Consider the following 25,623-nt stretch of genomic DNA (forward strand, 5'->3'; position numbering starts at 1 on the left):
AAGTATTGACATTACCACTTCATCTGGGCTGTGCTACTGCTCAAGTCTGGATAAAACTGTAAGAGATCAATGAAGCAATGACATTCAGTGGGTTTGGTGGACCTTTATTATGTCATGTTATTATTTCATTTTATATTTAAAGCGCCAACATAATTACACAGCGCTGTAAATTAAATTGGGGTTGCAAATGACAAATACAAGCAATGACACAGGAGGAGAGAACCCTGCCCAAAAGAGCTTACAGTCCTTTATACAGGGCATATTAATTCTGCTGGAAAAGAAAAAAACATGGCAGTGACTCTTTCAGGACCAACAGGCACCTTTACAAAGAGGGTCCAAGCAGATTGCAAAACAATAAAAGGAAAAGGAGACCCGAAGCAAAAGATAAGAAAGGCGTAGGGCCTACATGACAGGGTGTTAAAAGGAGACTGGGTGGAGGGGGTAAAGGGGAAGGAGGGGTCAGCTCAGGATTATTGGAAGGTAGGAGTGGAGTAAAGAGGTAAGGTGTTAAAATGGGTTGGGCAGGAAGGTTCAGAAACAGTTTTTGAGAGAAAAAGTTTCTGGTCCACCTGTTCCTGAGAAGGTAGACGGGAACAGAAAGGGGTTTGGGGGTGAGCGGGACAGTTGGGGTACAGGAAGGCAAGGATCCTGGTTGGTGATTTTGGAAGTGGGGGAACCAGTTCTGGTGTGGTGACCCCAGGGAAGGTAATGGTAAGGGCCCTGAGGTGGTGCTGGCTTGGAATGGAGAATGGTGGTAGAATTTGCCTTATGGGACCTGCAGCCTTCTTGCTGGGTTTTAAACTAGTATGTTATTTGTGGAGAGGAATGTATTGTATAATTTTGGTTGAAATGGCAAAGTATTTATGTTTATGTGTTAGGTATTTATGTTATTAAAAGTTTACAGAAATGGTATGTTATTTTGTATTTTGTCATTAAAGGAGTTTGTTTAAATAAACGGCTTTAAGGAGGTAAAAGAGGAAGGGGGCTGGTAAGCAGGTACAAAGGGGGAAAGTAAAAAGGGCAAAGGGTGACGTCTGAGCTACCCCAGTCATACAATAAAGCATTTGTAAACCCTAAGGCTAAATACACACACATGCAATAACTGTTATTGGAAAGAATCTTTCACAATCCTTTCCAACGAGAAAAGACTGCACAATGCATGAACAAGTGCTGTACATACAGCATCGTTCTGCTCTATGGAGAGGGGAGAGGGGAGAACGACGGAGCGGCACTCCCCTTTACTTGCATTATCATCGTTTGTCATTCATCGTCTGTGGATCTGCCAGGATGGTCGTTTGGACGATGGATGACGAGCACTGTACACACACAAGATTCTTGTCCAATATCAGCCCTTACCCGATTGTTGGATGAGAACCATTGCAGGTGTGTATATAGCCTAACAATGAACTTCTATTCTATTCCCTATTTAATGTTGGCGCTATATAAATCCTGTTTATTAGTAATAAATAATAATAATATTCTTAAAGTGGGTGGGGTTGAGTAGTTTAGTGTTAGGAAACTGGGAGAGTTAACACAACTCAGCACAGGGTCTTTTCAAGTTTGAACACAAGGAAATGTGCAAGTATTGCAGAGATGTACTGCATATGTTGATTTTATTTTTAAGTTTGTCATGATAGATGCTTTAGCTGCCAATGCACACTGCACACTAAGGTGCAGATTAGACCTTGTCTTAACTTTTATCCCTGTGCTTGTCCCAGACCAGTGACTCAGAATGTACTAAAGCAAGATATCAGCCAAACCATTAGAATTTTCAAACGAAGGAGTCAGCAGAAACAGTTGTGTATTCATCTTTTGACATACATCAGACACAGAGATGGTTTTCTGACATTGGTCTCCTTGCTTTCATCAGCATTGGTGTAACATTAGAATATTTACTGTACAGTGCTGCAAAATATGTTGGTGCTATATAAATACTGTTTATAAAATATTATTATTAATATATTTTATAATGTAGACACGTGTACATTTCCTATAGTGTCTGATAGGAAAATCTATAGTATCCTAAAATAATAGGCAGCATGATATTACCATCAAGACTAGCTAAGTCATCAAGCCATATGCATGACAAAAACATGATATCCTTTGCTACTGGGAATGGCAATGAAAAGCAATTGGAAAAGAAGCAATTACATGGTATATAGCTGGGGTGATTTTCACTATTCTTTTAATTTACATACGACATCATTATCTACTTTCTCTGCAGTCTGCAGACCAAGTAAGTTTTATTTCCTAGTTTCTAAATTAATATCTAGGGACCCCTTGCCGTTATGTCTCAATGTGCAAGATAATTGGGTTTAAAATTGGCTCAGAAGACCATAAAGACCAATATATCCAATATAAAATATATATTATGTGAACACGAGCATGTGCTGAAAAGATAATACCACTGTCTCTGGTGGCTGAACCAATATGGAGATTCTTTTTGTGTTTTTGGTATTCTCTGTGGTAATTCTGATTGGCCAATGGAGTTTTGTAGGTATACTGCTGCCTTCTCTAGGTATTTAGGTCTTTAATTAGGTTTGCAATGTAGTTTCCTCAATAATCCACAATGTTTTGACCCGCTGACTATTTTAGGCCTTTAAGCACTTTTAGCAAAAGTCACTTCAAGTTTTTTTTTACCTCCCAGACTCTAGTTTGCTGTGGGACTTACAAATAGAGGAGGACCAGTGAGCAGATCATGTTGCAGGGTACCAGAATACAGATAAGGAACTTCTGAGTTTATGTGAACTTTCCTGCTGTTGTAGTTGAAACATTTCTATAGTCTGTTTCTATAAAATTTAACTTCTTGCTTAGGAAAATTTGGAAGAAAAATTGGTGTGTCAGTTTCTTCTTTTCCAATTGCTTGGCTATATAGCATTTCCCACAAAGGGTTTGCTAATGGTAATATGAGTAGACCATACTTGCATAATGTGTGTTGTAAAATCCACTAAAAACTGCAGCAGATCTTTGTTACCCTATACCAGGAAGAACACAGAATTTTATTTTGATTTATTAAAATGAAACTCAAAGATTTAAAATAATATTATAAAATATTATAAACTAATATTGAACTTCCCTTTTGAAATACAATTAACATGTTATAACTTATATGAGATGCTAGACAAATGCTTTTAAAGAAGATATATTATCCAAGTGTGCCTAAAGTGTTATTGTATGGCTGATGTTCAGGTGTGCAAACCCAGACACTAAAAAAAACAATCAGACTACAAATTTTCAAAATGTAGGACTTAAAATCCAGAGCAATTTGTGTGTGCAGCATGCTGATACAACAGTGGTTTGATTTATGTAATGCAGTGATGATTGTCACATATTTTAGATAAACAGTGTAAAATGGAATTATGTAAGCAAATTACATTTTCCTGATATAAGAATTCAGTCAAGCATTGCATAGTAGATAGGCAAGGGTATCTTTAAGAAGCTTTGTCTAAATGATGCTTGTGATATACACTAGATGTGCAATGGCTCATTAAACCAATTGCTGATGGAAGATGCCGTGTGTAAACGGCTGACGTCCTTCTGTGAATTGAGAATAGCACCGCAAGTGCGTAGACTTAATCCTTTTCTGTGGGCGGTTGTGTATGTTCTGCTCTGCCATACATCACACATACAGTAATGTCTTGTAAATCAGTGGGTGGTAGTGTAAAACTACGGCTCTATTATGCTGAAGCACACTTTATCAGATTTTTTCATTAACTGGGAAAAATGTGTGTGTGTGTGTATATATATATATATATATATATATATATATATATATATATATATATATATTTGTTAAGATGGAGAAGTCTTAAAATATTTTATCATTTAGATTTAGTAAACAATAAATGACATTTTGATTTCATAACCACTAACCTGAAAAGGAAAACCTATGGCCAACCTGCTTCACATATTTTTTCTCATTTACCACTTTGAATTCAAGGCACCTTTCATATATATAAAACACACATAGATTGAAAGAATTACCTCTAATGTCACTGACTGGCTCTAAATATACATTTTATTACATGCCATAAACACTACTTTTATTTTCTACCATTACAGTAATGGCACATATGAAACTGCAAATTTCAGTTAATAAAATAACATATTCCAATGATAAACATAAATCACTACCCTGGAGCATAACTATTGTCAATTCTTAAATCCTGATGTTAGGAGATACCAAGGATATAGTAATTCAGGGTTTCTACATAGTGCAAGATCTCAAATGTTGCCCTCCTGCTGCAGAGATTATCACAAATAAATAAGATGAAATGTGGCTACTGAACTACAACACTAATAAGCCAAACAACACATACAACAGAATGCATTGATTCATATCTTTTTTTCAATTTATATTAGAGCAGCCATGTTTCCATCAGTATATTGTGATAACCTCTGCAATGCTAGGCTGGTCACAATACAGCAAATGAAATTCTGAATTTGAGCGGTGCCTGCTAGTATCATGTAATTTTTGTTCAAAAAAGAGGTGTTTGTTATCAGTAAGATATTCCAATCATTTTAATAAGGACCATGTCCTGATCCTATATTCTTTAAAGTAGAAGAGAGATTTAGAAGTAAGGTGTTTGCATTGCTATCAGTGATGGGTGATAATCCCACTGACTATCTTTTTACCATAACCAGTTTATGACCTATACAGGTTATATACATTTTTTAATCTATAGAGGCAACCTCAACACATCAGCAATGGTTTTTGCTTGTCTCTCCTGTCTTTATTAAAAGGGTTGTAGGCAGGTAAATGTATTGTATTGCAGAATAGACATCATCTGTCCCAGGTCAGCATGTTTTCAGTTTTTTTAGTAATTAGGTATACTCCCACTTGAACTATTTATTTTAAAGTAAAAAAAGGAACTTGTAGTTAAAAAAAGAGCATCCCTTTAAAACTCCATTCATCTCTCCATATGACAAAAGCCAAAACACATTAAACATTACCATAGCATCAAGGAAGATGATGTACCAAAGTACTTTTCCTTATCAAGTGCATCTAGCAGCAGTCACATCTATCATTTTTTTTCAAGCCGTCATTTTTGTAATGCTCAGCTAAATGCCGCAAAGACAGTGACTCAGTACCTGGTGACTTTTTCTTGTTCAGCTTTCATACATTTGGAATTGCTGCCCGTGGCACGAAAAAGGGTGACTCATTCAGAATCTAATGGACCAGTACAATGAAATGTAAATTTAGAAATTACAAAATTGCTCCAAGCCTCGTGTAGGTTTTCTGCACCTAATTTCAGACTTATTTTACCACTTTGAGCAAGAAATGCTTGACTGGTTTGCCTCCTTGGAAACAGAAAATCCCAGTCATTACGCATTCTAAAAAAAAAAAAAAAAAAAAAGATGCTGTCTGTTTACTAGATAAGTTTGACAGTTTAGGTTTTAAAACACAATTTCAGAATTATTAAAGGGTGCATGCCTTGCACTCTGTCACGCTATTTTGACTGTGCTTTTCAGGTGATGTCCCCACAGAAAGTCACAGTTGCTTTATGGGAAGCTTAAAGAAGAAGTATACATTCATACAATCTTCTGTTGAATGCATGTGCAAATCAGTGTATGATCTCTGCATACCCAGGTGCCAGGAATGAATAAACTCCAGTGTGTGTGCTAGAGTTCCTGTCTTGCCAATCAAGATGGCTGAAGACCCAAACTGGGAAGAAAACGTGGTGAAGATGTCCACACCAGAGATAGAGCAAGGAGAGGAGAGCAGATTATATGAAATATATAAAAGGCATAAGGAGCACCTTTTACCTAACAACATGGCATGCTGTACTGTTTGCACCATTTCCTTGCATAAATGCAGGTAAGCATAATTAAAAAAAATGCCTGTAAGAGAAAAAAAAATGAAATAGTATACTCACCTTTCTTACCTTACTCCAACTTATGTTGTTGCCTAGCTGAGGGTGACATCATCCCCTATTCCTATCTATGGAATATAAAGGACCCCAAATCCCACAAAGAAAATGCATCTGACATATGTGCCTGACATATAAGTATCGAGCATTCCCAGGGATTTTGATGGAGGACGATAATGTCAGCTCCTGCACTAAGGAAACCAAATGAAAATACCCATTTTTATTTAGGTACTTATTTTACCTGTTATAAGCATTCTAGCAAGGATAGGGAGAAGGCAAAGGTAAAAAGAAAACCATGGATATATAATGACTATTTTATTGAAACACTATCTCCATCTGTAGCCTACAAATGGCCTAAATTAATAGAGATGCCTAAAGTATTAGCACCCTTCACCTTTAAAAATATACTATTATAGTAAGAAAGAGGAATGGCTACCCAAGGAGATATCAAAATCTTACACTTTAGGGAATGTCAACTCAGTGGTTTAGTCCCTAAATAAAAGAGTACCAGGGCTGGTGGTAGACACTACTACAGAGCGGGACCAAGAATCTGACACTACCAGAACAGTGGGATTCTGAAGATCTTTTAGAGAGCAGTTTCTTCAACCCTACAGTAGAAACCTTTACTGTCTTAAACATCATTTATTTTACAATGTCATGTTAGGCTACAGTAAATGACTATTTAAAGCAGGGGTCCTCAAACTTTTTAAACAGGGGGCCGGTTCACGACTGTCGGGGGGCCGTACTATAGTTTGAAAAAAAAAAGGGGAACATTCTTATGCACACTGCACAAAACGTATTTATTGTATAAAAAACACGAAAGAACAATACTATATGCACAGCACACTTGCCGATCATTAAAAAAAAAAAGTGGCGTTAGGGCTGCTAAAAAAACTTTGTCAGTGTCTGCTACCTGTCACTCACTGCTGCCTTCATACATGGATCACACTGCAGCACATGTGTACATGATCAATGTGCATAGTATGTTCATACTATTTACAAATGTACATTGATCATGTACACATGTGCTGCAGTGAGAACCAGTGCAGTGAGAAATGAAGGCAGCAATGAGTCTTTGCTCATACCTTCTCTGCCTGATGGCTTCAGCCCGACAGCTCCAGCGTTACCCCGGCAACAGTGGTGTCACGTGACCGGGTTCCCTGGAGTGCAGATGGCAGGCAGCCAGAACTCTGGCAGGAGAAGCAGCCTCAGCAGCCGGCGGGCCAGATGGACAACTTCAGCGGGCCGTATTCGCCCCGCGGGCCGTAGTTTGAGGACCCCTGATTTAAAGTGTCAAAAGCAACATAATGGATTAGAATGTGGGAGGCATAATGGACATAATGGAATAGAAAGACATTTTTTGTGATACTTGGTAGTTTTAGCCTTTGGGATTATATTTGTGATTTAAGGGTTTAAAGGCCAAACTATCACATTAATTGAGACTTAAGTAATATTTTGAAAGATAACTTTAGTAAATTTACATGGCTGCCTTTGGCATTGCAACTTATACACACATACATTCGATTCTTATAAAACAAGGAATTTTGTAATTGCTTTGAGCTCATAATAAAATCTTTCCACCCAACATGAGCTTCACCTATTTTACCATTTCTAAACTGAACAAAGATGTTATTCTGAGTACAAATGCACCTTAAATAAAGCTTCCCAAGAATATTCATGCCAGATTCCTCCTGCCAAGCTAATATGAATAGCCAAAGTATTTGCTAAACTGATCTTTACACAACCATACCATCAACAACCATGTGCAGATAATACTGCTGCAGATCCACAAACAGTAATAATTCACATGGGGCATTAAAAGCTATTCGCTTGGCATGTGCCTTGTACCAGGATTGTTTCAAAGACTGATGGATGACATTCTTTCAGGTCTTTCAGCTTTAGTGTTGTATTATGACGCAGTTTTATTTAAAACATAATTAATTTAAACATTAACTGAATGGCTGAAAAAATACTGCAGAGACCTAATGTTTTCCTAAATTATATGCAAATCCAATTATTAATATTTTAGATTGGCTATAACATGTTATTGTAATGTATAAAGCCATTCTGAACATTTTCAAATTAGCAGCAATATATATATTTAGGCACTTTATGATATAGGAGGATAATGCTCTATCTCTCAGTTATGTTTCAGAGTTGTCACCCTTTACCTTGCAAAGTAATTATTAAAAGTAAAGTTATTTTTAATATTTTTCTTAATTTACAGCTTTTATTAAGATAATACTGTGTGATCTTGCCATGGAGATGCTTGTTCAAGCACTTCCTACTTATTAATGATAAAACTCTTTCTGTCTCATCTGTACTACTGATTTGTCACCTATAGAAACTCAAGCAGCCATTTCAACACACAATATTGGACAGGGTCCATGGATATAGACCTTAAGATATCATGCCTTTAGAAATAACTGCAGCCATTGCTGGAGCACAGGTATTAAAAATGTAAGTGGTTGAAATAAGCCTGGAAGAGATGAGCATATCTGGTGTAACAAAGGAAAAAAAAAGGTAAAAGAAATATTACATTATAAATGTCAGCTAAACTTAGGGTTTATATTACATGTTAAACAGTGCTGTGTTTCTAGGATACAAAGACGATGAAGAGTGAATTCAACCAATAAATGCAAAACTGAAAGATGTTCCTCTAAACAAAAAAAAAAGAACTAAATGCTTTCATTGTACTTCCTAACTCGTATCATTCTTTCCTGAAATACAAAATCACTCACGGTGGGCCTTTTCACACCATTTAAATGTATTGAGGTTGGTCCCTAAATGTTTAAAGCTTCATGAACTGGAAGAAAAAAATAAAGAAAATAGTCACATCAATGAGGCCTTTGCTTTTGCCACCAGAGATCTTTAAGAAATGACATATAAAGTATTATTAGTGATCATAAATCCTTGTTTGGAGTATTGCAAAAGAATGGCTCTTTGTAACAAATAGTTTCACCAAGCAAGACTTGATGGATTCGCCAGGTACAATATTATCATGGAGAAGAAATCTTGAGTATTATATGCTAAGCCATCACCCTTGCAGAGTTCTAAATTTGAATTCCATCAATTTCAAAACTGATACTATATTATCCTTTATTTTGAACCAGTTGTGACCGGGATGACAAAAGGCAGATTACAGTGAGGTGTGGAGACCTAATAGATCAGGAACAGACTGCCTGCAGATTCCTTCTGTGAGGGATCAATACTAAAATGTAGACACATAAAGAGCATCTATATCTTTATAAATTCAATGTGCACATAAAAGCTTTTGTTAGATTTCTATGGTTTCTATGGTCTTGTTTGCAGTAGCCACTGTTACCTCACTCACATTGTAAAATTGTCAATTAGAGACACTTGTGACAAACATCAGATTCGCATAACATCATGCCAGTATAAAATGACCAGCAAAAAGAACAAATACACCTCAAGTAGAGTATCATTAAGAGAGTGGTTTGGTACCTTTCATTGTAGGTGTTGTACGTGACACTTTTTTCCTTTGATGTGGAGACATAGATAATGTGGACTGTAAGAGAAAGATGGTGTTTTAGTGTCACATATAACTTTTGCAGCAAAAAAAAAAAGAAAATAGAGTATAAATGTTGCCTACATAATTGAAATCCTCACCACGTAGGTAAATTCTATCAATAACTTAGTATCCAGTCATTTTTTCTCCTTAACCTTTTGAGAATCTTTCTTGATTTCTATTTATTAATCTTTCACTGACAAACTAGGGTTACCACGTATGATGGTGGTATGCGTTGTGCGCACGTATATGCCAATATACATTATGAGGTATAAACATTTTGCTATACGGGTCACAAATAACACCTTTGTCTGTACGAAAGGGTTTTTTTTTCATTATTTAACCCAACATGCCATAGTTTAGTTTGTAAAGGTTTGGTTGAATGATGTTCTTGATGATGTCAACATACTTTGAAATTCAACAAATCCATAGTTTTGCTGCAACCCACCGACATCTATAGAGGATGAATTTTCCATTTAAAGGATCAAATGTTTTTAGAGCATGAATGTTGAAATAAAGCATCGAATTTGTGGTACTTTAGGAGCACTCCTCTAACACCAACAAAAGAACGTTCAACCAATTTCAAAGAATGTTTGCGAGAACATCCTATTGGCATCTTTTAGAGCAACAAAAAATTATTGATACAGAACAACCAAGCTTTTGTTAAACAAACTGCAATTTGCAATTAGCCTCCAACCTACCATATGATTTTTGAACTGGAAGAAATACATAAGATTAATTAAATGCTTACCCAGTGACCTGCTCTACCCAAGTACTAAGACTTCTCAATATTCCTTCTATGTTTTGTTAACCTTTTCTGCACTACATAAAATGCAGCAAAAAAGTTGATGGTTTCTATTTTTTAGCATGGGGTGTGAAACTCAATGGCAAGGAGACTGATTTGCAAATTTCTTCAGGGTGATCAAAGTGCTAAACTCTGATATATAGATACCTGAAGGCAAGGGGTAAATTATCTCATCAACCGAAAATGATACTTATATTGTATACGGACCTACTAACTCTTATATATGCATATAATTAATATTTTTTTTTTTTTTTTTTTTTACATTCGTAGTATTCTTTGCACTTTAGATATAAACACAAAAAAAAGACTGGTAAAAATAAAATTAATAAATAAATGTTCCGGTATTCATTGACTTCCATTTTAGATTGTATTAGAAAATCTGTCACTTACAAACATAATTTGTTGACTGACTTCCATACAAAAAATTGACTGATTAAATGATTAAATGTAATGTTTCAGTTTCCAAAATAGAAATAAAAAATACTTGGAACAAAAACAAAGTAATAATTATTATTGATCCTTCACATTAATTAATATAATAAAGAATTTATTGTGCACTAGCAGGAGTTGTTTATTAAACCCTTACAATGGACTTTTCAGTCAAGTGATGATGTGCAAAATGCAGCAGCCTCTAACATCAAATCACTGATCTCCTCTCAGCATGATCGGTCAGCTTTGACTTAATCATCAATTCTGGCAATTCTTAACTGAAAGGCTCAATACCAGAACATGTTATTTTTATTTGGACATCTTATTTCTTGACCAGTGGGAGAAAGCTGAAGAAAATGCATAAGCTATCATGCTGATATATTAGGATTATACCATTTTTTAGCTTGCAGACGAGTAATTCTCTTGGGCACTTACCTAGTGTTAAATTCTAAATCTCAGAAGTACGTAAATCAGTAAACTGTCATTTTATCCTGCACCGAATACAAATCACGCCATGCACGGCAATTCTCTGGGGTACAGTCGTTAAGCTGTGGGTTTCTCTGTAGGCTGTGATACATTGGTTTCAGTACTACAGCATGCAGCAATTTTATCCCACATAATGCCACGTGACTAGGCTTAGGGACTACCAGGGTCCACAGCCATGACTCAGATAGGGAAACAAGCATTTTGCTTGTCCTATTAGGTATTAAAAAAGCAACTGCGTTAGAATTGAAGATCATAATGGACACATATTGGTCATGTGATGTACATATAGGGGTTATGTGTATATATATATATATATATATATATATTTATATATTTTTAAAATGGGGTTTATGTTAGAATGCTAATTAATAAAGGTGACAGAGTGCATAGGAAGAGGGTAGTTAAGAAGCTGTACTTTGCCTGACCCTTTCTGCAATAAAGTCACATTTTTTTAAAGTGGGACTTTAGTTCCTCTGTAATTCTGATATCTAGCTCTTTGGGGAATTTGTGTATCTTCAATGTTGCCCTCAAATCCACATGAAAAGAACCTCTGCTGGTGCACAGTATTGTTTAAATACCGTATTTTTCGGACTATAAGACGCACTTTTTCTTCCCCAAAACTGGGGGGGAAAAGTGGGTGCGTCTTATACACCGAATACATGTTAAATATACCGGTAATTAAAAAAAATCATACTCACCCGATACCGCGATCCCGCGATGCTGTGGGCTTCTTCTTCTCCTCGCTCTCCTCCCGGCTGCAGCGCGTGTCCCCTCCTCCTCCTCTGAGCGAGGAGAAGCCGACACGCGTACCCCCGCGATCTCATAAGCAGGCTGGATCAGCCTGCTTACGGGATCGCAAGGGCGAAGCCCACAGCATCGCGGGATCGCGGTATCGGGTGAGTATGATTTTTTGGCACAGGGTGATCAGAAGGGGATACATTGTGTCAATGTATCCCCTTCTAATCACTCTGTGTCAATGTATCCCCTTCTGATCACTCTGTGTCAGAGTGATTAGAAGGCGATACATTGACACAGAGTGATTTTTTAGTATTTTGTTCAGAATCTTTTTTTTTTAGGTTTTTCTCCTTTAAAATTGGGTGCGTCTTATAGGCCGGAGCGTCTTATAGTCCGAAAAATACGGTAATTGTTTTTCTTTGCTACATGTTCCCCAAGGCAATACCCAGCCTAATATATCTTTTTTGACAGTAGTTTCCTTATTGGCCCTAAATGGCCAGAATTTAGCATTAAGATACACCTTTCACCGAACTATAGAAATAGGAAAATGCCTCTAAATTCAGATTTTTTTTTTCTCTCAAAATATACAAGCTTTTACTTTAGGGATGCCATTCCCACCAATGACCACCAATTTCTTGAAAAAGGTTGCTATATTTTGCTATAAGATCTTCATCAAACCTATTGACCATCTTCTATTCTAATGTCAGAAAACTTTGTAAATATAAGAAAAGTAATTTGAGGAAAAAAATAATGTTTTTTATTTTAAAAATGTCCTAAAGTATGCAAAGTATATTGTTTTTATTGAGGATCAATAATAAATAATAAAGGTAAATTGTAGGTTGTGTGTAAAAAATGTTTATAGTACCTAAAAAACCTTTTAAAACCTAAAATTTGATCTAGGGATGTGGTACACTAATTGATAAACACTCCCTCTAATTAGTAAATTAGTAAAAAGAAAAACATTTAAATCAGTTGCCAGTGCATCACAATACACCAAAGCCTGTTCTATTCTTCTGTATTTTTTTAATACTTCACACCATATTTTGGTGGGGCGGATTGTAAGGTCTGAAGAAGTGGTACTACAACACACAACACCATTAATCGTGTGTTATTGGGTATTAAAACACAAATTATTGCAAAGTATGTCTGTGATGCAGGAATTATTTGCTTACTTTTAAATTCCTGACAGGTTATGTGCCTTGGGCCCTAGTTATGCCACTGGATGGCAGTTAGTAAGTGAATGTCTGCTTATGGGAAATGTGCAATATAGAATAAATTAGGTTACCCCTGAAGTAATTTATTCTAAGGGTAATGAAATGACCCTTAGCAACTTCATTCTAAAAAGCATTTCATTTTATTTATTTCACATTTTTATCCTCATGAGGACAGAATTGTTCACTATTATCATACCTTCTGTAAAGGATTTGGGGTCCGTTCTTCATCAATTTCTGTTGGTAAAACAAAAAAAAGAGTCAATGACATATAACGTTTATATATTAATATTAATTATTATAGTTATATATAGTTAATAATATAGTTATATTTAACATCTGACATTTTGGTATTAATAATCTAGGCATGGATAGAACACATATGATTGTGCAAGTTGACTTTGAGAGGTCTACACTGATATTGATTGAGAAAAAGGCTACACTTACACTTACACTTAAGGCTAAAAAAAATAAAAAAACATAAGAAAATCGCCCCTTGTTTCTTATTTATGATTTGTTAGGTAACATTGAGATAAGTCTATATGTACCAAACAGATGTAAAGGCTAAATGAAGAGACACTTCTCTAACAGTCATTATACCAACACTAAGGTTGGGGTTAGGTAAGTGTTAATTATGAATGTTGCATTTGCCTCTTGTTCCCTCTTTTTAAAATATTCTCTCTTTATTTAACTATTTATATTGGTATTAAATTGCATCAACTCAACTTATGTCTGGTAAATAACTACACTGATCTGAATCTGGCATGGACGGCCACATGCATCGACACCTTCATCCAAGTTCAAACATGGATTGAAGCATGCTTTCCCATATCAGAATGGAAACAGAGAACATAATGTAGACAGAATTATTTTTTTTCCATTTGAGGTGCATAGCCCCATTCAGGAGGCCCTACTGAGAAGAATTTGCATTGTATTGTATTTCCTGGTTTAAATGCATGTGTTAGATTCAATTGTAAAATACATTTTCAGACAGGACTCTACAGGATCTACACAGACCCTTACAATTACAATTCATTTAACTACTAATATTTAATGAAAAACCTTAGAGGTAGAAAGTGGGGTTTTGTGGCATATCTCAATCCTATCTCATAACTAACTACAATTATAACACAGTAACACATAATATATACAAGGTTTGCAAGGAGCTGGCCTAGAGCACACTTGCTGCAATGAACAGCTGCTTACTGACAATAGAATAGTACTTTGCTTGTTGTTACCTAGAGAATTTTCTATATCAGACCTTTTAAAATGGGGTCAATAACAAACAATTAATTACCTTCATTTACATTACTATTCTCTTACATACTGGGAATATTCCTTTACATTGTTTGTTTCATTTTTGTTTATTACTAATATTTTGGGTGTACCTTTTGATATAGACGTTTTATAGCATCTACAAACAAAGCTAATACTAGGATGATTCTACTATTGTTGTTGATCGCATGATACTCTTGACACTGTTTACAATATTACCATTTATTATTGTACTGTCACTGGTATTACCCTAGATTGTCTCCAGTATTTGCTTTAACGAGCTTTCACAAGTGTGCCTATACCCCTGAGGAAGCCTTTTTGGGAGAAACACGTTGGGTACCACATTTGAGACGGGGGTTAACATTTAAACCCACTTCTTACTGGAACCCAGGAAGTTACCCAATAGTTTCTATACGCATTATTAGTCAGTTGCTCATTGTCTAGAGCAGTAATGTTCAACCACTGTGCTGCGGCACACTAGTGTGCAATGAGGGATCTTCAGGTTTACTTTGGGAAATTATCCGATTACTATTGTCGAGTGTCTGGTCTGTAGTGACTGGCAAAGTTATTTAATACTCTTCCATGTCAGTGGGTGGCAGTAGGTAGCTTAATTGTCTTGTTTATTCTGAGATACAAGAGAATTAGCTACAGTGTGTCATTTTGTAACATTTTTGATTTGTGGTGTGCTGCAGGATTTTTTTAAATGTGAAAAATGTGCCATGGCTCAAAAAAGATTGAAAAACACTGGTCTAGAGCTAGCTATTAGTCTAATATGTGAACTGTATTTAACTTCATTAGGTTCAATATTGATGGACCCCATGACTTGTCAGTAAGCAGCTGTTCATTTTAGCAAGCAAGCTCTAGGCTAGCTCTTTACAAACCTTGTATTTATGTGTTACTATATTATGATTGTATTTGGTTATGATTTAAGTAAACTTTGATTGAGATATGCCAAATTTTTTCATGTATTAGGCTACTGGGGTTGGCATTAGTAACTTTTGTGTTTAAACCTTGTACATCGCGTGTTGTTTATTTTTGTACTCTACTATTATTTCACTATTAGGAAACAGCAACTGTATTCAGGTGCAACTTTTCCCATAGTCTTCATTCTATTTGAATGTAATGAGATTAGGTATTAAAATACTAATACAGGTTTAATATTTGTAGTAAACAATCTGATTTTATTGTATTGAATTTTACTGCAAAGCACAAATGCACATGCAAGAGTTTAATAACACCATTTTGCTAGAACATCCCCATTGCTATAAACAATCAGTCTAGAGCAGTTGGTTTGAGCTAGATCTAAGGATATCAGACTGCGATTAATCTAATCCCTTTATAGGAGAAATCCCACTTTTCACTGAATACAAAGCTCCATCTGTAGCAGTAAGATGCCAAGTATAATAAGCCCATCACAACAACGGAGGCATCAAGACTTAGGGGCACATCAATCTATCAAAGAGAACAGCATGATGTGCCAATGCACAGAACATCTTATGTACAGTACATCCGCTGGTGGACAGCGAAAATGGATTTAATTTATTGGCAGATACTTTCTAAAAGTCATATTACAGATCTAACAAACTGTCATGAGAAAATATGTGGATTCCCATTGCTGACCTTCTTCTAAAAGATATATTCTTTTAAAAAGAAGATTGTCAGCATTGGGAGACTGGACTCAGATATTGACCTCCTAATCTTAGTGCTTTTGAAGTTGCTATGCTGGCACAAGTATGTAAAAAATCCTGATATGCATGTTTTTTCCACAGGATAAAAGCTACCCTTTCAAAGTAAAATTTTCTTTCTTTGGGTATTATACATACCCCCTTTCTAGACACTGCAAGTCACAGATCTGGTATTCTTTGCTTAAATATTTCTTTCCACTTATACTAAGGCAAGTGAATATTGTCTTGTCTTACTACAAACCAGTCACTAAAGAAAATTCTTGCATGTTCCTTGTAGTTTGCATGGAGCCACATGACCATGCATGAGTTTATAGTTTATTTTTTTACTACACTTGGCTGGCCTGTGTAACATCCTTATAAATCAGGATGAAATCTTCAAATACCTTGCATCTACTCCACTGCTGGGCCCGTTGAACATGGCATGCCTGAGATTCAAAGACTACTGGAACCAACTGCACTTTGCCTAAACTCTCCGACCTGAAGCCCTTAGTTATCGACTTTTTTCTTGATTCACTGACTAGAGTGAGACTGAATATTTTGCATCAATATCTTGCCTGTTTTAATACTCCATTGTGGTCTACAAAGAGATAACAAGAAAATCCCTTCTGCTTAAATGGCTTGTCACAGATATTGATGCAACCAGGGCACCTACTGAAATGGCGTATTCCTTACCCACTTGGGAAACATTTTGGCCTGTTTTACTGACCTAACAGATTGGTTACCTGGTCTTGTATTATACGTATACACCTCAGTGGACTAAACTTACAGTTTTTGCTTTAGTGAGTTATTCTCTAATATGACTTCACCATTTCCATACAGCTGGCTCAAGCTGCATTACTCTTGACTGCATGTACAAAAGTCTACACGAAAGAAGGCTACACAGGCTTTTTACAGACTAAACAGAATATAGCTATAATTGTGGCATTGAAATGGAAGTTGTACTTCTTATCCTCAATGTCTATACAACTGTCCACTAGATTGTAAGCTCTTCGGGGCAGGGTCCTCTCCTCCTGTATCACTGTCTGTCATTTGCAACCCCTATTTAATGTACAGCACTGCATAATATGTTGGCGCTATATAAATCCTGTTTATTATTATTAATAATAATAATAATAATAATAATAATGTTAATAATAATAACAACTGTTGACTTTGCTCCTATCCTATCTCTGGGCCTGCACAGATATATATTTATTGAATACCCACTCTCAGCCCCATTATTCTACAGTGTATATGGCTGTCAGTTCAATAAAGCAATTTATTGAGGCATATAGCACTGTTCATTTGCCAGTACCAGGGATACTTTTCTCTGACCAGTTTCTGGCAAGTATAGTATAGCTTCAGAAGCTACAAATTGTCTCTTTTGAATGAGGTGAGAAAGACTTTATCTGGCATACTTACATCATGTGTTTCTATACTATGCTTTGTTAAAGGGTTTTCCTTAAATGCCTAGGTAACGTACGGTTATGTACTTATGGTTTGGTGGTGGTGATGGTGGGGCAACAGGTCCCCCTAATTCACTTCTTGCAAGGTAATTACTTTTGCACAAAGTTTTATCTGTACTAGCAGATAGGATATAGAAGGTTTTTCTATATGTGATTATTGTGGAATGTAAGTCAAGTAAATAGGCAGCAGTAAAAAAGGAATGTGTATTTTAGGATATAATTCTATTGGGAAAACCAAGTACATGTGGTGGGAGGACGGGGAGAAACAGCCCCAAATGTCTTACCTTTGATCCTTATTTCATCCTTGTCTTTCCAGGGCTTTAGTATTAAAGTACTTTGTGCTCCCCTCTGCACCCAGAAACTTCATGTCTTCAAACTTAAAGTATGCATTTATATGCGGGATCCCAGGGGTGATCTATTTGTAGCTACAGCTTGTCTCTTTTCTCCTACCCCACACTCACTATAAATATGTAGCTAGCCTTGGGAAGTCAAGGAAGCCTTTCTCATGTAAACTTTTTTTTTTTTTATCTATATATGATCTATAGTTTTATAAAATTCACTCTCCTAACATTACCATAACAAAATTAAAACTAGTAAGTGATATAGGGAGCATGGAGTATCTGCGCCTTACAATTCCTCTTTCATACTGCATTGTACCAGTCTAACCAACCGCTATTGTTATATTATAATAGAAATTTGGTGATATCACCCTATTTTAATGATGAAACACCCCCTGTAGGTCCCTTACTGCCTGTCCACTAAACAAACATTCTAATTTAAGGACAGTTGTCCTTTTTAATAGTATGAGTAGCCCAGTATGTATAGTATGTTGTTGCTGAGAAAATCTTTCACAATATTATATAATGCGTGTTTAGTAGAAGATTTTGGTGTAATTGGTTTTGCTATGTGTTCCAAAATAGGGGCAATAGGCTTATTAGATATGCAAATAAATCTTATCTCTTTCCCTGTTGAGCTAAGACTTTATTATTTTGTAAGGTTATCACATAAAAAAACAAAAACACTTGCCATAGTAGATTACTCCAAAATGACATGAGACATATGTTATGTTAAACATTTTTTCATCCTGTTTCTAAAACTGAAATCTTCTTGTACACATAGAAGATTCCTTTAGGAACAAAAAATAAAATAACAGGACTGTTCAATGTTTAATCACATCTATTTTTTAAAGACTGGTGTGTACCATCAAAGGCCACAGGTGCGCGGTAGATGACAGCCAAATTTGATTGGCTGCTTTCCTGAAAAGATCCAGCAATTAGTCATGATTAAATCCCTGTATAAATTGCCCGCGCTTGCTGATGGCTACAAGACAAGCAGGTGCAATGTCATTAGGCCAACTCTCCATCTCATGTGTATTTCTGACATGTGGTACTGCCAATATCAGATTCCTCCAGTCAATATGATATACTGGTTGATTTAGTTTAATTGACAGATGCAGAAGGGAAATGTTTTCTGAACAAGGTGAAAAATATGGAAATAGATCTAATTAAATATTTTGCAGACATCATATCACCATACTGCTTTCCCCTACTGCATAATTAGAATGAAAGTATGAAGACAAACCCAAACAACCTGAGCTAGACAAAGAGAACAAGACAATATAGGTCAGGCAAGGTTGTTCTTGTCTCTGGTCCATTATTTTCTATGCTGTTCATTGTCAGACGTTTGACCTGACCAGCTGGTAAAGAGAGATCTTTGTAAGTAACCACAGAACTGCAAGGTCTTATAGTAATCCTTATGTACTTGTCTGATTTACATTCTAAATTTCTCATTTGGATTAGTGCATTAGGCATCAGATTATTATATGAAGCAAGATTTAACCCCAAGGCAGTCTATTACTAATTCAGATATCAATCTATCAGTACAAGCTTTTGTATTACTTTTGGGAAAATATAAATAGTTATAGATAGTCTTTATTTGTAACATGGATGCAGGTAAGTCAGAATTGAAAACTGTATGTAAACCTTCACCAGTCTGGTATACAATAAAAATCTTTCTTCCATATTCTTCTTGACCCTAAAGTTACCCTACCTGGCTTCCAAAGTAATGTCTTGTAAGTAAAAAACATAATTTCCCTATTTCACGATACATTAATGTTGATAAGAGCCATTATGCATGGTTAGGTCAGACCTTGTCCAGAGGGAGAGGTCCAGAAGTGAGAAAAAAGCATTGTGTTAATTGCAGTCAGTTCATCTGTCAGGCTTCCTGGTTTGTTTACTTAGCAAATAGAAGATTTTCTCTTGCTCACCATGTATTAAAGTATCACAGTGGTAAACTAAGCACAGCATGCTTCTGAATAGTGCAGGCACCCAGGAAAAGTGGAACTAAGTCAGAATATTTCTTTGAGGTGCCTGTATATTGAAGTGGAGAGGAAATGTGAACTTTAATTCACACTGACCCTTCTGGGGTACTTGCAGAGTATCAAGTGGTAATTTACAGAGTTTAGAATTTCTCTCTCTTGTGATCATTTATTATAAAATTAATTTTAAATTTGTGTGCTACCCACAAGCTATTTGGTTTGCCAGAGTCAAAAACAAATCTATCTAAAAGGCAGTACAAAAGTTTACTTCATTTATCTTTTTTATGCTGTGTACTTTCCTTCCTTATTTGTTTCTATCTCTCCTGTATCGCTCAATTTCTGAGTCTGATTTGTGTACTTATTTTTGTAGTCAACTATATATATTAATTATGCTTTGGCAGAAAATAAATGTAATTAAACTTACACTGCATTAGGATATTAGGTGTATGTTGCAATTAACTAAGGAGAAATTCAAGAAATTGTCATTAACATCTAAAAAAGGAACAAAAAATCCCAGTGTGATATTGAAAGCAGGGAAACATACAAATATACAAAGTGGCGTATATTATAAAACAGAATGACATGATTTATGTGCCTGACCACTTCACAAACAAACATTACATTGTCATTAGTGACAAATAAATGGTTCATAGAGAGTGAGCTTTTATGTGGTTAAGTCCAATGTTCTCTATGGTGCATGCACAATAAAAGCCCAGCTCTGCATGTCCGAAATATAACAAACCAATGTGCCATAATGTGGTAATCAGCCTCTTTGGGTAATCTTGGGTAATAGGTAGAGTGCTGGTAAAAGTTTGCTGTGTGCCTTTAAAAGACTCTCCTCCCAATGTACTGCCAATGCCAATGTTTTAAATTAGTTGTTGAACTACTATATTTTTCTGACTCAGTAATTATCCTAACTGTAATAGTAGACTTTTAAATTCTCTATGATGGCATCAATCTTAAAAAAAAATCAACCTTATAAAGATATATTATTCAAGCCGTGTACTAATTAGAGAAATATCCAGTAAACTGAACAATGACGATATAGAAATCAAGGCTTAAAAGGCCAAACACAACATTTAATAAATTACATAGTGTCCTAATATTTTTACAAAGTGCTTCCTGGCAGGAATTGACTTTTATAAAAACGAATGTTGAATGCACATGGGAAAAAATGAAAAAAGCAACAACATCAATGCTAGTTAATGTCAATATATATTATGAGTCTACAACAAGCTATAAACAGACTGCTATACATGATGCACATTAAAAGTGTATGTAAATCTTAAATCTATTTTCAATATGCTTGACAACCCCTTTCTGCATTTAGATTTCTTTTTCATTCTGCAAATTATTTCTCATGACTTGCTTTTGGGTGACATGCGACATTTCTTTATGACAGCATGGGCCCATAGAAAGTGGGTTCAATTATGCTGGCTGTCATTTATCTTAAAAGTAGAGGGCAACTTAGTGGAAGTGTTTCTGTTTTTTTTTACCCTAGACCCTATTGTTTTTTCCAATAACCTGGAATTATGCTTAAATTCAACCAAGGTGTACTAATTAGGAATAATGATACCGTGCAGGCGCTATGTGGTGCTTGTATGTATATATCTTATCTTTAAATAATTCCAGGGTGTACCATGTTTCTTGGGGCATAGACCCACTATTGGAGTGGACAGGACAGGTTCATTTACAAATTAATTTTTAGTTAGTGCAGCTTTTCTTCTGAAAACCATGATGTCATACTTACATATTTAGTAAGGCCGAAAAAAGACCAATGTCTATCAAGAAAACCTCATATTTTACTGTCTTTAGATTGATAAAGATGATGTGAAATAAGGTTCAGTATTAATTAAAAAAATTAATCTGATTTTTTCTTTGGAGCTGTGTGAATGTTTCTCAAAACCCCCGAAGACATTAATATTAATTAATGATCCTACTGATACATTTCAGGAAAGTAATGGAATCTTCAATTAGTAATGAGCCCAGCTAAATTAATCTTTAGATGTGATGGTAATTAATTGGTGAGTAACATGTATTTTCAGAGATTCATATAAATAGATATGATAAAAGATTACTTCCTCAATATTAGGAGACATTTGCTATTTGAAAATGAAGCCCCTAATCAGCTGTTCAGTAGGATGGATTTCTAGATCATACCATAGATAATAGGACCATTATAAATTGAAGGGTAAAAACTAGTCATTTTTTATTTGAACAAGTGGTGAAAAAGACACACTTCATTTTGATGCTCTGGTGGTATCCGCCATTGTCTGCTTTATCACCCTTTAAATGAGCATTATCATGACAAACTGTGCTGTGATACCATGATGATGATGTGCAATAATACCTAAATGTATAGCTTTCAGTATACAATTTTATTGTAATATTTTGTGCACCTTTATAAATTATGCACCCCAAATTTAAATGCAGACCAAGCGTTAGCAAGAACAGAAGAGACAGGCCATATCACTGCTAGAAGTGCCAGATGACCAGTTGAGCAATACCAAAATAAAAAAAAAACTATTTGTGATTGCCAGATTTTAGACATTTTTTTCTCTGACAATTTTAGTAGGAGGGGCCTCCACTCCAATACAAGAGATTATGATTATAGTAAAGGATTTGAATACTTTCACCTTTTACTGGACTAATAGTTCAATCATACTGCACATGCTCAATATTATATTATATTGGAGTATATCAAAATAACTGTACCACAGATAAGTAAATATTGTATTGTATAGGTGTATGTTTCATGTTTCTTACTGTAGAATTTTGATATTGAGTATCTTCAGCATGTTAGACTATTTTTTCTGTCCAGATTCTCAATAATAATATTGAAATAAAAATTTAAGTCAGAGGGGTAAAGCTAACCAGGGCTTAAATGGACATAACTCGGAATAGGGTCTAACCCTTCTCCACTCTATTTATAATATGTGTTGTCTTCATATACCATTCACACTTTATTGCTTTAATTTATGGAGCTATTTGAAAGATTAAGCAGGTGGATTGGGAGTTACAAACTTTTTTAAATATTATATATCTGCACATCTATCCAGAGTGGTAGACTGGTCAAAATAAACAATGGGTGGAGCTGGAACAGACCAATACATCTTACCTCATGGCTCCCCAGATTGCCAACTCCAGGCATGAAAATGCACCCTACAATAGGATGCACTTTGGATTTGTGTCTTAGATACTTAAGCAAATGGGGTTTATCACCCTCACCCTCCCCTTTATTCCCATCTCCGGACAACCCTCTTTTCCCCCCAGGAGTGCAGGACCCATTTTTTCTTTGTTTAATCACATCCAACAATCCAACATATGTAGAGCTTGGGGGACCCAAGTTTTCAATCTTTGGGACTGAACCCCTGGAGATCCATACACCTGCTCCACTTTCTTTGCTCTCTACACCCAAGTGATTAGTTTCAGAGACCATTCACACCTTTTGAGAAGCTCTGCGAGGGAATAGGGGTGGCGAGACACGTTCTTTCTCTGATTTACAACTCGCTACAAGAACCTTTATCGAGCTCTACTCCCCCCCTTACCTTACAATTTGGGAAGAGGACTTAGGGCTGAGACTCACTTTGGCCCAGGGAGAACAGATTCTATTTTGGTGTCACAAAGCTTCCACTAGCAGCAGATACCAGGAATTCAGTTAGGAGTTATTGTCTAGATGATATCTTACCCCGGGTAAACTGCATCAATATTTCCCAAATGAGTCTGATAAGTGTTGGAGATACTCAGTAGCAACAGGCACCTTAATACATATTTTTTGGGATTGCCCCTTGCTACACCCATTTTGGGATACGGTTTGATCAATAACCCAAGACATGACGGAGATACACATACCAAATGATCCTGTTTTCTTTCTCTTTCAGAACAATTCCCCAGTGTGGCTGTGGTTCCAGGGAGTCCATGAGATCCACAGAACAGAAGACTTTATCTCCTCAGCCAGGGGCACACATAGGAGTTTCTTTAACACCTGGTATTATTGGTCTGAGTTTTCTTTCCCACAGGAATACAGAAAACATCTGGGCCCCTCCTCTTTATAGGCTCAACTGTCTGAGTTATCGTCTGGGTTTGTGGGCCCCCCCTTCTTTTTTTCCCCCCTTCTCTCTCCTTCCCCAGTGTCTTGGTTTTAAACAAATATTGTAAGCTTCACAATTAATACTAGTGTTTCTTACTCTCCGGAGTTTAATTTTAATTGGTGCGCTGGTACTGATACCTCTTTTTGTTACTAGATATTGTTTTGATTTTTATAAAAACCGTTACTGTTTTTCACTTTGTATTATTTTCATATAATATGTGAAATTTAACGCTTTCATTTATGGTTTATATGTTTTTGTGATTTCTTTATATATATATAAAGAATATTTTAAAAAAAAGAAGAAATTGCCATGTTGTTTCATTTAAAAAACAAGTATGGAGAAAAAGGAAGTGACAACATTTTTGAGGCTTCATTTAACACACACATTTTAAAAGACTGAAGTGTTTTATATGACTGACCAATTGTTCTCCAGGTTTTCTCTATGGTCCACCTCCAACCCTCCCTTGACAATGAACTCACCCATGTGTATGCCCTACAATGCACAGGAAGTAGTATTGACTTATTTTTAATAACATTCGGGATTTATATAATACATATATTTCATAATACCATTTATTTAATGCAATGCACCTGCAACAGTAAAAATGTATGAGAGGGTAAGTGAATTATGTAACATTTAGCTTTTTATATATTACCCCTTTCATAGCCAGCCATTTATCACAACGTTCTCCTGAAAGGTGAATTTGTATTCCATATAGCCGGAATGAAAAGGGCACCTTTTTGTTTTCCCAACATGACACCACAACAGACTAAACTAAGATATACTGGTTCTTTAACAAGGAAAGGATAAGGCTTTAATACCTAAGCAGGATCTCATGAGGAAGAATGATCATTGCAGAGAAAACATTTCTCTGATCTAAACATTGATTTCTGCCCCCATCCAACCAGGTCAAGCAGAATGAGATATTACATCCTTTCCCGCAGGCTCGCTCCGCAACAATCTCCATGAAGAAGAGGGTTTCTGTTGGATCAAACAGCTGCTGCAATTAACCCTCCTCTTCACCAGCACTTTAATTAGCCATTTGTATGGAGTGAAAAGCTCTCAGCTCAGCACACCTTTGCATAGAATATTTAACATTTTTTTTAAAGTGTGGAGATCTTTGTAAGAAGAAAGAAAAAAAAAATGTAATATATGACTTCCAGCCACACAGACATCCTTGAGCAAAAGATGAGCAAACAGATGGTCTCATTATCCAAAGATAAAAGAAGGCATAATTAGTACAATTGAACAAACAGGTACATTTACTAGAGGTAAGCCTAAAAGAAAGATATTGTCTTAATAATAACCCTATAACCCCACTGATGTATGGCATATGTGGGTATACTGGTGTCTGTTAGGTAATGTGTTTTAACTATATTCCTCCTAGATATTTAATTCGTAATGCATATACAGTCAGTAAAAAAAGATTTGCCCCATGCCGCTTATGTTGCACTATTGTAACAAATCCATTTTTTTTAATGTGAAACGCATTGGTGGGGGTGGATTTTTACCATAATTGGTAAGTATGCATTGGTCTACCATCAGCAGACCTGGAAATAGAGCTGGGCTCTACACTGCACATGAAACAAAACAAATATATATATATATATATATATATATATATATATATATATCATTGCATAACTTGTAATTAAATACAGGTTGACAGTCGAAAATCCCAATCCTTCAGTTTCTCAGCATTTATTTCGGATCGCATGTTCAATATAGGGACTGCGGTACACTGT

The 25,623-nt window shown here is 35.8% G+C and overlaps 1 protein-coding gene across 1 annotated transcript in view; it reads right to left on the minus strand.

The window, feature by feature from the left end:
• Positions 1-25,623, minus strand: part of PPP1R1A (protein phosphatase 1 regulatory inhibitor subunit 1A) — an 89,068-nt gene that overhangs the window by 11,294 nt on the left and 52,151 nt on the right. Inside the window, exons 3-4 of the mRNA XM_072406479.1 lie at positions 13,265-13,302; positions 9,336-9,399 (exon numbers count right to left, since the gene is read on the minus strand). Coding sequence (XP_072262580.1) covers positions 9,336-9,399; positions 13,265-13,302 — 102 coding nt within the window. The remainder of the gene's footprint in view (positions 1-9,335; positions 9,400-13,264; positions 13,303-25,623) is intronic.

This window comes from Pyxicephalus adspersus, chromosome 1 (assembly GCF_032062135.1).
Source record: "Pyxicephalus adspersus chromosome 1, UCB_Pads_2.0, whole genome shotgun sequence".
Taxonomy (NCBI): Eukaryota; Metazoa; Chordata; class Amphibia; order Anura; family Pyxicephalidae; genus Pyxicephalus; species Pyxicephalus adspersus.